Raw genomic sequence first — 14,800 nt, forward strand, 5'->3', positions numbered from 1 at the left:
CCTTCCCTCCTTCCCTCCCTCCTCTGTTCCCTGGGCTCGCCTCCTCCCCTTCGAGACATCATTGCAGTTTTGTCCTCCAAAAAGAAAACCACTGGAGAGAAAAAAAACAGCTTTGTGAAGTGAGAAAAAAACAGAAAACAAACCATGCAGTCCCACCCTTTGCTCCATTATCTCTACACTTCAGCAAACACGTGAAAAATATCCATTATGATTTTAATTCACCTATAATCTAAAAGCTCCCCTTTGTGCTCTGTGGTTGTGAATCAATAGACTGCACTCCTGTGCAATGAAATTAATCTATTCTGAGGCATCTATATAAGCATGGAAGGGCATTTAACCCATTTTGACAGATTCTATCAGATTCTAAAGCTGTACAGCCTGACAGTTTTCTGAAAAAGCTATGTTTCTGTGTCAGTGGTTCTTCGATTTAAAAAAAAATAGCAGACCTACAAGCTCATAGCGCGCCACCAAGTGGCGCGATATGAGCTTGTAGATCTGCTATTTTTCAATAGCTAAAGCATAACATGCTTAAAACACCAAAAAGAGGTTCCTGTCCCAAAATGTGTTAAGGTGTATAATCGTTGATGTCGGGAGGAAACCTCATAACTCCATTTTTGAGGTTTTAGATATTTTCTTTTGGCATAAATCAGTGCTATTGAACTCCCTTTACGTGTTGTTTCGAAAATATTGAACCAATGGAAAGTAGTAAAAAAGTGCTTTGGACAAAACCTCTCAACTCCATTGGAACCTCACCATGTCTACTAAAGCAACTAACTCCACCACCTCTCCTCCCTCTCATGGAAGTAACACCAACTTTGATGAGGCTGTATAGAGCACCGAAGTCTGACGTCACTTTCAGTAGAGGGCGTCAGTCCCCAGGTTCATGTATTTGTTTAGTTGCATTGAAATCCCATTGAGGCGATTTGAGATCGCCTCATATAACAACTGTGTTTGAAAAATAAACATGTCATCCCGGCCACTTCACTCATATGGATATGAAGAATCAACTGACTGAGAGAAAATGCTAATGTTACTGCTGCTGAATTAGTTAGATTTTCGCTAGAAGCAGACTGTATCATATATGAGTGACTGACTGTTGCAAATGATACAGAGACCCCTCCCTGACAATATAACGATACAGAGACACCTCCCTGACAATATAACGATACAGAGACACCTCCCTGACAATATAACGATACAGAGACACCTCCCTGACAATATAACGATACAGAGACACCTCCCTGACAATAACGCAGAGACAGCTTGTTTATTTTTGGACCACAACGCTTATAGTAGACGATATTAACATCACCCCATGTTATTCTCCATAGAGAAATTACTTCCGTGAACCAGGGGAATGGAAGGGATGAGCGAGTTATGTCAGGACTTCGGTGCTCTATTGCTTTTGTTTTAAAAAATATACGGTTTTCTTAATTTCCTGAAAATTTTATATTGTGAGGTTTCCTCCCGAACAACAGAGATATGCTTGTGAATTATGCGATTATTTCAGTCAATTGAACTAACACGTTACCTTATTTGTGCTTGAAATGTAATGTAATTCTGCAAACTGTTAATACATATTTCAATCAATCAAAAGACATGTCCTTGATGTGATCCATGGTCAGGCCATGCCCTTTTGATTGTTTATTGTATTAATATACATATATATATATATATATATATATATATATATGATACGGTTGATGATGCTGCGTGTTTGGTCGTGTAAACTAATTTAAACTTTTAATTTTATTTATTTGCATTTTTATTTGTTTATCTTTTCTATCCTTATTTTATATTGTTTCTGAATCCATACATTATGCCCATGCATACGTATTCTGTTGTTGTCGCTTGTTTGTTTTTTCTGTTTTTGTAAAAAATCTAAATAAAATACTGATCATAAAGAAATAAAATCAAATAAAAGAAAGACGAAGGTGGAACACAAACCACATTTTATTCTTCCAACAGATATAGAAATATATATTTTAGTGTGAAAACTCGAAAATATTTATTAAAACCTTTCTAACTTAAACTAAAATGCAAAAAACCTGTGCCGAACCGAGTGTGCATTCTAAGGCCTGAGCAGCGGTCAGAGTAGAGACACTCGCTGACTGTTGAAAAGCGTGTGAAATTCAATAGCAGCAGGTCAGACTCAGCACGCAGAGAGGTCAGTCACTGTCTCCCAAGACAGAAGATCTATATTGGTGTCGGATAGCGGCCATGACACGCTGAAATCAGAGGCAACAGAATCCAGTACGTCCATATCTAATATTCAACCTTTAGAATTTAGACATGGAAACCTTCTAGAGTTCACAGCAACACACTCACACTCACACTCACACTCACACGCACACGCACACGCACACTCACACACACTACATCTTTCTCCACACACTGCTTATAGAATTGATAGTTAAAGGGGGGTGTCAAGTCATATTCTTTTGTCATAACTCTAGCTCCACATTCCAACAGGCAACCGCAATCACCATCACAGCGTTGGTTCAGTAACAGGGCTCTGTCTCCCCATCTATCCAGCTCTTTGGTATAAGCTGAAAATAAATCAGGATAATTATCAATTCCTATATAAGAATCAGGAGAGAGAACTAACACAGGAAAGTGAAATTGGAAGTGATGAAACATCACAAACTACCTGAAAATGTATGTTCTGTTTATTAGAGCTGGATAGAGATGGGTTGAGATCCTGTCGCTGAACGAACACACTCACAATATAGAGCTTTAACTTGAGTTTGGTACAGATTCAGAAGTTGGTGAGCAGAAATGCAAACATACTCAGAAACGCTGAGCTTTTAAAACACAAAGTGGGTTTGTAACTGTTTTTTTTTTTCATATAAAATTCAAAAATAAAACAAGCATGTAAAACGAGCGAAAGAAAATATTTGCTTTTTCAAAGTGCAAGAATTAGCAGCAAAAAAACCCCCGGATGAAGCCAAACATGCCCCGGCTTTGGCCATTTCCACCGACTTCCCTCCGAGGTCAGGAGTTAATCAGACCAGTGTGTGTCCACTGTCCAGTGGAAACCTCGTATGAATCTGATCTCAGGTCAGGATGGGTTAATCAGACCAGTGTGTGTCCACTGTCCAGTGGAAACCTCGTATGAATCTGATCTCAGGTCAGAATGGGTTGAGGTGCTGCCTCACCAGGAGAGACAGGAATCGAGATGTTCATTTATCTTGGATTCATGGACCTTGACTTGGCACACGGGACAGCTGACCCCCTCGGAGGAAGAGGAGGAGGAGGAGGCTCCAGTACGCGGTCCAGCGGTAGGGATAGAAGGATGGGACGAAGGGAAGGAAGAGGAGGAGGAGGAGGCTCCAGTACGCGGTCCAGAGGTAGGGATAGAAGGATGGGACGAAGGGAAGGAAGAGGAGGAGGAGGAGGCTCCAGTACGCGGTCCAGAGGTAGGGATAGAAGGATGGGACGAAGGGAAGGAAGAGGAGGAAGAGGAGGCTCCAGTACGAGGTCCAGAGGTAGGGATAGAAGGATGGGACGAAGGGAAGGAAGAGGAGGAAGAGGAGGCTCCAGTACGAGGTCCAGAGGTAGGGATAGAAGGATGGGACGAAGGGAAGGAAGAGGAGGAAGAGGAGGCTCCAGTACGCGGTCCAGAGGTAGGGATAGAAGGATGGGACGAAGGGAAGGAAGAGGAGGAGGAGGAGGAGGAGGCTCCAGTACGCGGTCCAGAGGTAGGGATAGAAGGATGGGACGAAGGGAAGGAAGAGGAGGAAGAGGAGGCTCCAGTACGCGGTCCAGAGGAAGGGATAGAAGGATTGGACGAAGGGAAGGAAGAGGAGGAGGAGGAGGCTCCAGTACGCGGTCCAGAGGTAGGGATAGAAGGATTGGACGAAGGGAAGGAAGAGGAGGAAGAGGAGGCTCCAGTACACGGTCCAGAGGTAGGGATAGAAGGATTGGACGAAGGGAAGGAAGAGGAGGAAGAGGAGGCTCCAGTACGCGGTCCAGAGGTAGGGATAGAAGGATTGGACGAAGGGAAGGAAGAGGAGGAGGAGGAGGAGGCTCCAGTACACGGTCCAGAGGTAGGGATAGAAGGATTGGACGAAGGGAAGGAAGAGGAGGAAGAGGAGGCTCCAGTACGAGGTCCAGAGGCAGAAGGGATAGAAGGATGGGACGAAGGGAGGGAAGAGTTTGTTGCCTGGTGTGAGGAGGAGGAGGAGGAGGGCCTTTTGGCTACCACTGCAGAAGAGGCATGAGCGGAGGAGGGGGGGCCGATCCTTGACCGTTTCACGTCTGGAGACGTCGTGGGTGACTCCTCGCTGCTCCCCAGCGCCTCCCGGAGGAAGCTCATGAGGTCCGCTCCCGAGTCATCCAAAATGAGGTCCGCTCCTCCAGAGTCATGCAATGGTCTCTTCCTAGACGCTAGTCCAGATCCAGGAATGCTGTCACGATTAGCATGTTCAGAATGATTAGAGTGGTTAGGTTTAGCAGGGTTGGTTTTGGACGTGGTTGGGAACGTAGATGTGTGATTGGACTCTTCCTTTTTGACTGTGAAGAAGCCAGGCTTAGTCGGTTTAGCAGAGCTGGGTTTGGACGTGGTTGGGAACGTAGATGTGTGATTGGACTCTTCCTTTTTGACTGTGAAGAAGCCAGGCTTAGTTGGTTGAGCAGAGCTGGGTTTGGACGTCGTGGGAAACAGAGATGTTTGTTTGGACTCTTCTTTTTTTACTGTGTTAAAGCCAGGCTTATGTGTCGTAGCAACGGCAGCAGAAAGGCTACTTTCAGAACCAGTGGAGGAGGCATTCCTGTGAGACGACGACGGCACCGCGCTACCTCCTGCAGTCTCATCTGGTGGCTTTGAAACGGTGGCCGAGGGAGAAGAACTCGTCTTGAGGAGGGGTCTTCTGTTGAAGATGTCCGCTATAGAACCATTTGTGGTCGACCTCGGGTCTCCTCCTCTCCCTCCGATGCCGGATGGGGATGGGATACTACTGGCCCCCGTTCCCGTTCCACGGGGAAGGGGTTTGGTGAGTTTAACACGGGGAAGTGGTTTGGTGAGTTTAACCGGTGAGCCGTTGACGTTTGTGAAATATCTGGTGTTGCCGACGGACCTCTTCTTAGGTGGCCCCTGTACCTTAGAGGGTGGGGGGTTCCAGGGGGAGGCGTTGGGCTGGGACGAAGGGGAGAAGAGGGGCTTCTTCGGAGAGAAGGCAGGGCTTGAGGAATTCCCTCCTCCTCCGAGGAGAAGTCCTTTCCCACTGAAAGGAATGAAACTCCGGATGTCCTGTAAGCCAGAACCTGACAGGGGAGAAAATAATGTCACATTTTAATTTTTAACCTGAGATCAGATTCTAAAAGTGTCTTCTACATCCTGACAGTTTTCTGAAAAAGCTATGTTTCTATCTCAGTGGTTCTTCGATTTTTTCAAAAATATGAGCTTGTAGATCTGCTATTTTTCAATAGCTATAAAGCACAACATAATGCTGACACCAAAAGGGGTTCCCGCCACAAAATGGGTTAAATGATGAACTACTATATAATGCTTTTATAAATAATGGTCTATTCCCGCTGTAAGTATTTCATGGGCGTACTTGATGAGACTTACAATAAATGTTTGCACTATTGTGTAGTTTTGGCCGACATAATGGGAATATGTTTTTCACTGTCCAGTCACCATTAGCAGGACATTAAATATCTACTGTATAGTATAATTGTATTCTCAATATCCAGCTGGGAGGCTTATTAATAAGCTAATGACCTTACCACATGATTTACTGTATTCAAAATCATCTCTCGTCACTCCATACATGATACATAAACATAGCCTCTATTAAACCGCTTTATTTCATGTATAAAACAAGTCAATAAAGTGTAACTGAAATTAACTGAATATCATTGTTTTTTCACAAGTTGTTATTATTTCCATTGAGATAGTAAGATATCAGATTAACTAATTAGAGTTTAGAGACACGATTGTTTCATGATTCGATAATCATGCAGTCTTTTGATAAAATATCAGGAATGGAGCTGTGAGATTGTAGATATTTTTTGCCTTTGCCTATTTACGCTAAATTAATCTATTTTTATATGCCCCAAATAAATACGGATGCTATGGTTCATGTGTTTATGGAGCTTGAAATGTAAAATAGTGTAACAAACAATACATGCCTGCCTAGAATGAAAGGCACTTGTGTAGACAGTGGAGTCAAATTACTTTTAGGGTATAGTTTGAATTGCTACCACAATGGACACTCCAAAATATTTCCTCAAAAACTCTAAGGAATCACTGCATGCTTTGGAAAGTGGTCAGCACACAGAAGTAATGTGAAGCATACCCTGTGGTTCACAGTCATGGTCAGATCACTGGTCACTGTTCCATTTTGAGCGGGAACCCCTTTTGGTGTTTTAAGCATTATGCTACACTTTAGCTATTGAAAAATAGCAGATCTACAAGTTCATTGTAGGTCTGCTATTTATTTTTTTTTGTGAAAATGTGGCGCAAATCTTTGAATATATATTCTTTCAGAGCGAATGATTTTAACTCAAATATTTGATTCTGGGGGGGTCCCTGGAAGAACATATTTTCAGATGGGGGTCGGCGGCCAAATACATATAATTCTATGGTTTCTTGACATGAAATTGTTTGAGCACCACCGACATAGAAACATGGGTTTCTCAGAAAACTGTCATCATCATCAGGTCTAAATGGGTTAACTAAATGCTAATCACCTGTGGTCGGTTTCTCAGGGGTCTTGGTGGGTCTGGAACTCTTGGCGTTTCCTGGAGCCTGCGTCTCAGGGGTCTTGGTGGGTCTGGAACTCTTGGCGTTTCCTGGAGCCTGCGTCTCAGGGGTCTTGGTGGGTCTGGAACTCTTGGCGTTTCCTGGAGCCTGGAGCATCTCAGGGGTCTTCTGGTGGTCTTTGCTGCCTGCCACTGCCTTTCCCTTCTTCTTGTATCCCTCTGGCTCCTTCACCTTGACATAGGCTCCTCCACAGCTGCGTCGGTGGTCCTCCCACCAGGTGTCCAGCGCGGAGGGCGCGCGGTTCATGGCCCGTTTCACGTAGCCCAGGTAGGGCTTGCGGGTCTGGCAGGGCCCGTTGCAGCGCCACCAGTGCGTCCGGTAAGCGTCGACCTCGTCGTTGAAGGAGTGGTAGATCTGTGCCGACGAGTGGAAGGAACGGGGGTGAGAGACGAGAGAGAAGAGGATTACCCAGAGAAAGACGAACAATACTTGAATTGAATTCATGGATTTATTTTTGTTTGAAAAGCCATTGCGGCGTGTTTCCTCCTCCGCGTCATCAGTGCCCATACCCGAGGCGGTGTTGGCGAAAGGGCCTTTCTGTGTGGAGTTTGCATGTTCTCCCCGTGTCCCCTAAAAACATGCAGTAATCCTGGTCACTAAACTGCCTCCCCCTGGCCAGCCAGGGCGCCTGATGGGGAGGAATGGAACTGGTTGGAATAACGTGTTCCTTCCACGCGCTACGTCCAACCAGGGAAACTCCCCCCTGTCAGGTGTAAAGGAGCAACTTGGACACTCAGGCATGAAGGAAGCATGAGTTCAAGTCCGTTGCTCTCCCCAGGTTTGGTGGAGGGTGTGTAGAGCCCAGGGTCACATTAGATAATTGACACAGGGGTGAAAAATGGGTTACAAAATCATGGGATAAAAATTATAAGTAAAAAAAAAGAAAAGCCATTTGTGTTTCCAAACTTTCCATTAGGGAACCAAACCACTGCTAGTCATCAAATTATGGGCTTAGGAATGCGAGTGAAAAAACCTAAAAAAGTCAGTGTAACGGTTTGCATCGCTGCAGATATAATGGAATGACTTACAGAGATTTTGGTCCCCGTGTCCGTGTTGATTCTGTTCATGTGTTTACAGAACTCCGGCCCGTGTCCGTCTCTGTCCCGGTTGTTCTGGGTCACAAACAGCAGCGCGTGGATCATTTCATGGAGGAGCGTCTGGAGGAAGTGTTGAGCACAATTAGTATTGTAATCGTAAAGTATACAATTAATAACATTGCCCTTTTCTAAATTCTCTGCATAGCCATTAGTCAGACTTGATATGTCAATTAAATTGGTTTACATACGATTTGGGGGTAAAGTTCCTATCGTGCACAGATTTGTCCCAACTACAACTAATCTCTTATGGGGTCAAATATTTTCTATTGTACGTAACGTATCAATTTTTGGAGTCCTTGAGGTGCATTGTATTTTTTGAGGGGTGCCAGCCCCTCCTATACACAGGTCTAATGTTTGTCGTTAGTTCAATGTTTGTTTTGTAAACGCCATTGACAAATGAAGGGAAAATGTAAGTCATAATGCTCCTCATTATACGTCATATTGTCTCTTTATTGTTAATGGCGTTTAATGTTTGTGTTGGCACCGTTTGTTTCATATCACCATTACATCACCTAATCAACATGAGTTGACGCTTCACACGGGTGTGTTTTTGTGAAATACTTGAATAATAGTAATCCTGGTCTCTATACTGCCTCCCCCTGGCCAGCCGGGGCGCCTGATGGAGGGGAAAGGAACTGGTCTCTAGACTGCCTCCCCCTGGCCAGCCGGGGCGCCTGATGGAGGGGGAAAGGAACTGGTCTCTAGACTGCCTCCCCCTGGCCAGCCGGGGCGCCTGATGGAGGGGGAAAGGAACTGGTCTCTAGACTGCCTCCCCCTGGCCAGCCGGGGCGCCTGATGGAGGGGAAAGGAACTGGTCTCTAAACTGCCTCCCCCTGGCCAGCCGGGGCGCCTGATGGAGGGGAAAGGAACTGGTCTCTAAACTGCCTCCCCCTGGCCAGCCGGGGCGCCTGATGGAGGGGGAAAGGAACTGGTCTCTAGACTGCCTCCCCCTGGCCAGCCGGGGCGCCTGATGGAGGGGAAAGGAACTGGTCTCTAAACTGCCTCCCCCTGGCCAGCCGGGGCGCCTGATGGAGGGGAAAGGAACTGGTCTCTATACTGCCTCCCCCTGGCCAGCCGGGGCGCCTGATGGAGGGGAAAGGAACTGGTCTCTATACTGCCTCCCCCTGGCCAGCCGGGGCGCCTGATGGAGGGGAAAGGAACTGGTCTCTATACTGCCTCCCCCTGGCCAGCCGGGGCGCCTGATGGAGGGGAAAGGAACTGGTCTCTATACTGCCTCCCCCTGGCCAGCCGGGGCGCCTGATGGAGGGGAAAGGAACTGGTCTCTAAACTGCCTCCCCCTGGCCAGCCGGGGCGCCTGATGGAGGGGAAAGGAACTGGTCTCTATACTGCCTCCCCCTGGCCAGCCGGGGCGCCTGATGGAGGGGAAAGGAACTGGTCTCTATACTGCCTCCCCCTGGCCAGCCGGGGCGCCTGATGGAGGGGAAAAGAACTGGTCTCTAAACTGCCTCCCCCTGGCCAGCCGGGGCGCCTGATGGAGGGGAAAGGAACTGGTCTCTAAACTGCCTCCCCCTGGCCAGCCGGGGCGCCTGATGGAGGGGAAAGGAACTGGTCTCTAAACTGCCTCCCCCTGGCCAGCCGGGGCGCCTGATGGAGGGGAAAGGAACTGGTCTCTAAACTGCCTCCCCCTGGCCAGCCGGGGCGCCTGATGGAGGGGAAAGGAACTGGTCTCTAAACTGCCTCCCCCTGGCCAGCCGGGGCGCCTGATGGAGGGGAAAGGAACTGGTCTCTAAACTGCCTCCCCCTGGCCAGCCGGGGCGCCTGATGGAGGGGAAAGGAACTGGTCTCTAAACTGCCTCCCCCTGGCCAGCCGGGGCGCCTGATGGAGGGGAAAGGAACTGGTCTCTATACTGCCTCCCCTTGGCCAGCCGGGGCGCCTGATGGAGGGGAAAGGAACTGGTCTCTATACTGCCTCCCCCTGGCCAGCCGGGGCGCCTGATGGAGGGGAAAGGAACTGGTCGGAATAACGTGTTCCTTCCACGCGCTACACGTCCAACCAGGGAAACTCCCCCCTGTCAGGTGTAAAGGAGCAACTTGGACACTCGGGCATGAAGGAAGCATGAGTTCAAGTCCGTTGCTCTCCCCAGGTTGGCGCCTTGGCGGAGGGTGTGTAGAGACCAATTGACACGGGAGTGAAAAATGGGTTACAAAATCGTGGGATAAAAATTATTAAAAATAAAAATAATACTTGAACAGAGTATCAGTGTTTACCTCCACCAGGTCTCGCCTGGGGCGTAGCTTCAGGAGGGGCGCACTGAGTCTGATGGAACACAGTCCCCCACGACCTTCATAAGAACACACCCCTGCACACCTGGAGGAGGAAATCAGATAGGATATTATTTAGTTAGTATCATTTATTTTATATAACGCTGTACGTTGTAGTAATTCCCCAGTGTATGAACCCCTTTTGGTGCACTATGTTATGCTTTAGCATTTGACAAATAGCAGATCTACAAGCTCATATCGCGCCACCGAGTGGCGCGCTACGAGCTCGTAGGTCTGCTATTTTTTGAAAAATCGAAGAACCACTGACATATAGAAACATAGCTTTTTTAGAAAACCGTCAGGATGTAGAAGACATTTATAGAATCTGATCTCAGGTCAAAATGGGTTAATAATGTGTCCAATGTGCTCTCTCAGTGTTAATGATACTAATGGAGGCTCTGTTCCATTCTGGTCAAACAGAGTCAGTGTTAATGATACTAATGGAGGCTCTGTTCCATTCTGGACTGGTCATAACAGAGTCAGTGTTAATGATGCTAATGAAGGCTCTGTTCCATTCTGGTCAAACAGAGTCAGTGTTAATGATGCTAATGAAGGCTCTGTTCCATTCTGGTCATAACAGAGTCAGTGTTAATGATGCTAATGAAGGCTCTGTTCCATTCTGGTCAAACAGAGTCAGTGTTAATGATACTAATAAAGGCTCTGTTCCATTCTGGTCAAACAGAGTCAGTGTTAATGATACTAATGAAGGCTCTGTTCCATTCTGGTCAAACAGAGTCAGTGTTAATGATACTAATGAAGGCTCTGTTCCATTCTGGTCAAACAGAGTCAGTGTTAATGACACTAATGATGAAGGCTCTGTTCCATTCTGGTCAAACAGAGTCAGTGTTAATGACACAGTAATGAAGGCTGTTCCATTCTGGTCAAACAGAGTCAGTGTTAATGATACTTTATATTTACAATACATTGAACTTATTGAAGTATTGATTGCGAACGCATTGAGCACTAACTATGAGACCCTGCAGATCATGTCTGTGTGTGTGTCTGTGTGTCTGTCCCGCTGTGACACCACCCGCCCGCCACCAGAGGGCGCAGCTGTAGCACACACACCCACACAGGGCGCAGCTGTAGCACACACACACACACACACACACACACACACACACACACACACACACACACAACCACACACAACCACACACACACGAGCTGCGTTCGCTTCCCGCGTTTGCGTGTCTTACTTGTTGATTGAAGTATGTATTAACAGTTTGCAGAATTACAGTACATTTCAAGCACAACTCAATACAAAAAACTTGTCAATTGTGAGTGGACGACCAACGCTTGTTTACAAGAGGGTCCACCATGTTCAATTCATCATAACATTTAGAGACATACAAATATACACAAATATAAACATGTATCAGTGAGTGACTATGCTAACAAAACTGTGGAATGCACTTCCCATTGCAGTCAGAACTGCAGCATCACTCCCAATCTTCCGCCGTAGCCTGAAAACCCACCTTTTCAGACTCCATCATGGCCCATAGCACTTACCCTACCCCCTTAGATAGCACTTCTGTTGACTTAGATAGCATTTGACACAGACTTATAGCATGTTATGTAGACAGCACTATAATTGTATTGTATATAGTCATAGCACGCCATAGTACATATGTATAGCATAGTAGTAAATATGACTATCGTTTATATGTATAGTGTATGTATAGTTTCATTATATAGATATTCCACTGTTACTTTCTTAGCTTACGCATGTCTCATGATAAATGCTTTTTTGTGATGTATTCCCATGCTTTTGTTCTTGCTTAAATGTAAGTCGCTCTGGATTAAGAGCGTCTGCTAAATGCCTAAATTGTAAATTGTCTAACATGTTTCAATATCATGATGCACAATTTGACATTTAGACAATTGATGGGGGAAAGTAGACCCTTTAAGCAGTTACCATTACTTTTAAGAAAGAGTGTGCACCCGAGCTGTGCTCAAGCAAGGTCACAGAAAGATTCCTATATAGTGTCTGGAAAAAGTAGAGACACGTCAGAATTCTCCAGGACAGACAAACCTCTGGCCTGCGCTTCAAGGGGCGCCCCGATATGTGGACTGATATGATCCAATCTGATTCGTGATGTAAACAGGTCGTATTTGCTTTCATATATGTCTTTTGCTGTTCATATGCATATCACATGACCATTCAATTTGGGATAAATATGGGCAATCAATAAATGCCAGATCTTGTGAATCCATGATTTTAAGTGTACAGCCTGTTTATTGGACTATTAGATAACCCTCTCACAGGATGGCGCATCAGGAATCAGGATGGTGACACAATTCAATTAATTTAAACCAAAAGTTCAAAACACAAATATGATCATCATCCTGGATGATGACAAGGACTGCCTGGGGTGAAAATAGCCTGATACATAACATAGGCTATCTCTGTGTTGTTGTTTTGTATTTACTGTCATGTTTTTCCCTGTTGTTTGTATATGGACCTGGACCCATTGTGTCTGAAATAAAGTTTTCAATCAATCCTAGCAGGGTCCTTGAAAAGTACATATGGGGGTCGGTCCCTGCCTGTCACTTACAGTGTCATCCTCGTGCTCCACTTGACCTCGACCCCGCTGAGTTTCCCCCAGAAGAACCTGTCGTTGAAGGTCAGGAACATGGCGCGGACGTCGGGGCTGGGGTCCAGCATCTCCCACGACTCATCCACCACGGACAGCGGCCTCTCTGGGTCTCTGCTGCGGCCGTGACCACCTCCACCACCTCCTGGCTCCACGGTGGTGGGCTTATTATTAGTATAATTATTATTACTCACGTTGTTGTTATTACTTTGAGTGGAAGAACCGCTGCTCGGCCACTGCAGCGAGCCCGACGACTCGTGTTCAATGTCGAACTGCTCCTGCAGCTGCAGGGCTAGGATAAAGTCTGCGTCCATGTTTGTTGTTGATCAACAACAGACAGAAGAGGAGAGAGACGTGGCTGGCAAATAAAGTGCTTTATGTGTTTATAGCCGTTTAGATAACTGTTGTATGGCTCTGTGTCAAACATATGGAAACAGACAACACTATTCTACTATATCATAATATCATAATGAATTAATAACCTCGTTTTCTTAACGTTTCTTCCTCATCACGACCACCAAACCTAACCCGTAAACCATTCAGGCGCCAGTTGTTTTTTAGGTTTGTACTTTGTTGTTCCGGGGCATAGACTGGTTCCGGGGCTTGTTTCTTTTTTTTTAAAGAGAGGAATTCTGGGATATGTAGTTTCTCCACGTTGCCAGTGCGGGCTAAAAGGGAAAACGTAACCCTGCGTTTTGTACCGTTTTTTTTTGCAGCCACAACAAAAAGCGATGTCATTTATTTACTCATTCACCAGTATTTCGTGTTCGTATTTACATTATATGTTCACCATAGGTAGGGGAAAAACTACTGTAATATCAATAACTCGGTTCATTATTAACGTAACTTGACGTCACACTGGGTTGGACACTTGTTAGCCAACGATATTGTTCCTGACCCTCGTGACGTTCCAGGTAGTGTTGCCATGTCCGCTTATTATAAGCGACTCTGGGCATACTTTTCTGTAAATTACCTTGTGTAAATTGATTGATGTATTTATTAACAGTTTGCAGAATAATTACAGTACATATTAAATATTAAATATAATGTAAATATTGGTAGTTGCGGATTGCGGTTTTTGGGGCTTGCCTTATTCCTAAAGTTAATGTCATTTAAAACCATTGATTCAATTTCTCACACATTTCCATGTCAAGGACCCCCAGAATATTAATGTATTTGTTCAACTAAAGGAGGACCTTACATCTAGAAATATGTTGTGCCAGGGATCCCAATTACAAGATTAGTGTTGAACTTGTTGATAAAATGTTTCAAAGATTATTCCACTCGATCCCCCATTCCAATAGCAGATCTGCTATTTTCAAATGGCCTGAGTAGAGTAGTCAGGCTTATTTTGGGCTTGTTTTCATATAACTGGTTGCTTATTTCAATTTCAATTCAATTTCAAAAGGCTTTTATTGGCATGATAAATGTATATGTTTTACATTGCCAAAGCGTACACACAAAAAAAACAAAAGTCAACAGACTCAACAAACATCCCAACAATAATCTTTAGCTACATAGAAATGTATATTTGTATGTCTCTAAATGTTTGGATGAATTGAACAATGTGGACCCTGTTGTAAACAAGTGTAATGCTTAATTGGGTCGTCCACTCACAGTTAACAGTCTTTGTATTGAGTTTGTGCTTGAAATGTACTGTAAATTCTGCAAACTGTTAATACATATTTCAATCAATCAATCAATCAATGAACAACAAGCAATACAGTAACAATGAAAATAAATTAACAAACACAATCTGGCAACACTGGTTTCAGGGTGGGTGGGTGGGTGTCACCCCAGGGTCCAGCAGCTAAATATGTTTTACATATTGCCAAAGCGTACATACAAAAAAACAAAAGTCAACAAACATCCCAACGATAATGAACAACAAGCAATACAGTAACAATGAAAATAAATAGCATATTGCTGTCAATCCCATTGTGGTGTGAGCGCAACGTCTGTTTTTCTTTCTTGTTTTCCGTGAAAGTGTAAATTGATATTACCCAGGTGGCATTTCTTTTTCTCTTTTTTATTATGAATTTGTTTTATTATTA

General features: G+C 45.1%; 1 protein-coding gene across 1 annotated transcript; it reads right to left on the reverse strand.

Moving 5' to 3' along the window:
- Positions 1–3,154: 3,154 nt before the first annotated feature.
- sprtn (SprT-like N-terminal domain) lies at positions 3,155–13,060 on the reverse strand (the record flags this gene model as incomplete). The annotated part of the gene is made up of 5 exons (XM_083789856.1): positions 3,155–5,265; positions 6,697–7,123; positions 7,798–7,926; positions 10,096–10,195; positions 12,708–13,060. 5 exons carry the CDS (start codon positions 13,058–13,060, stop codon positions 3,155–3,157), a joined length of 3,120 nt encoding a protein of 1,039 aa, XP_083645982.1.
- Positions 13,061–14,800: the final 1,740 nt, after the last annotated feature.

The sequence above is a fragment of the Protomyctophum parallelum genome, assembly GCF_964188405.1.
Source record: "Protomyctophum parallelum genome assembly, chromosome: 19".
Classification (NCBI taxonomy): Eukaryota; Metazoa; Chordata; class Actinopteri; order Myctophiformes; family Myctophidae; genus Protomyctophum; species Protomyctophum parallelum.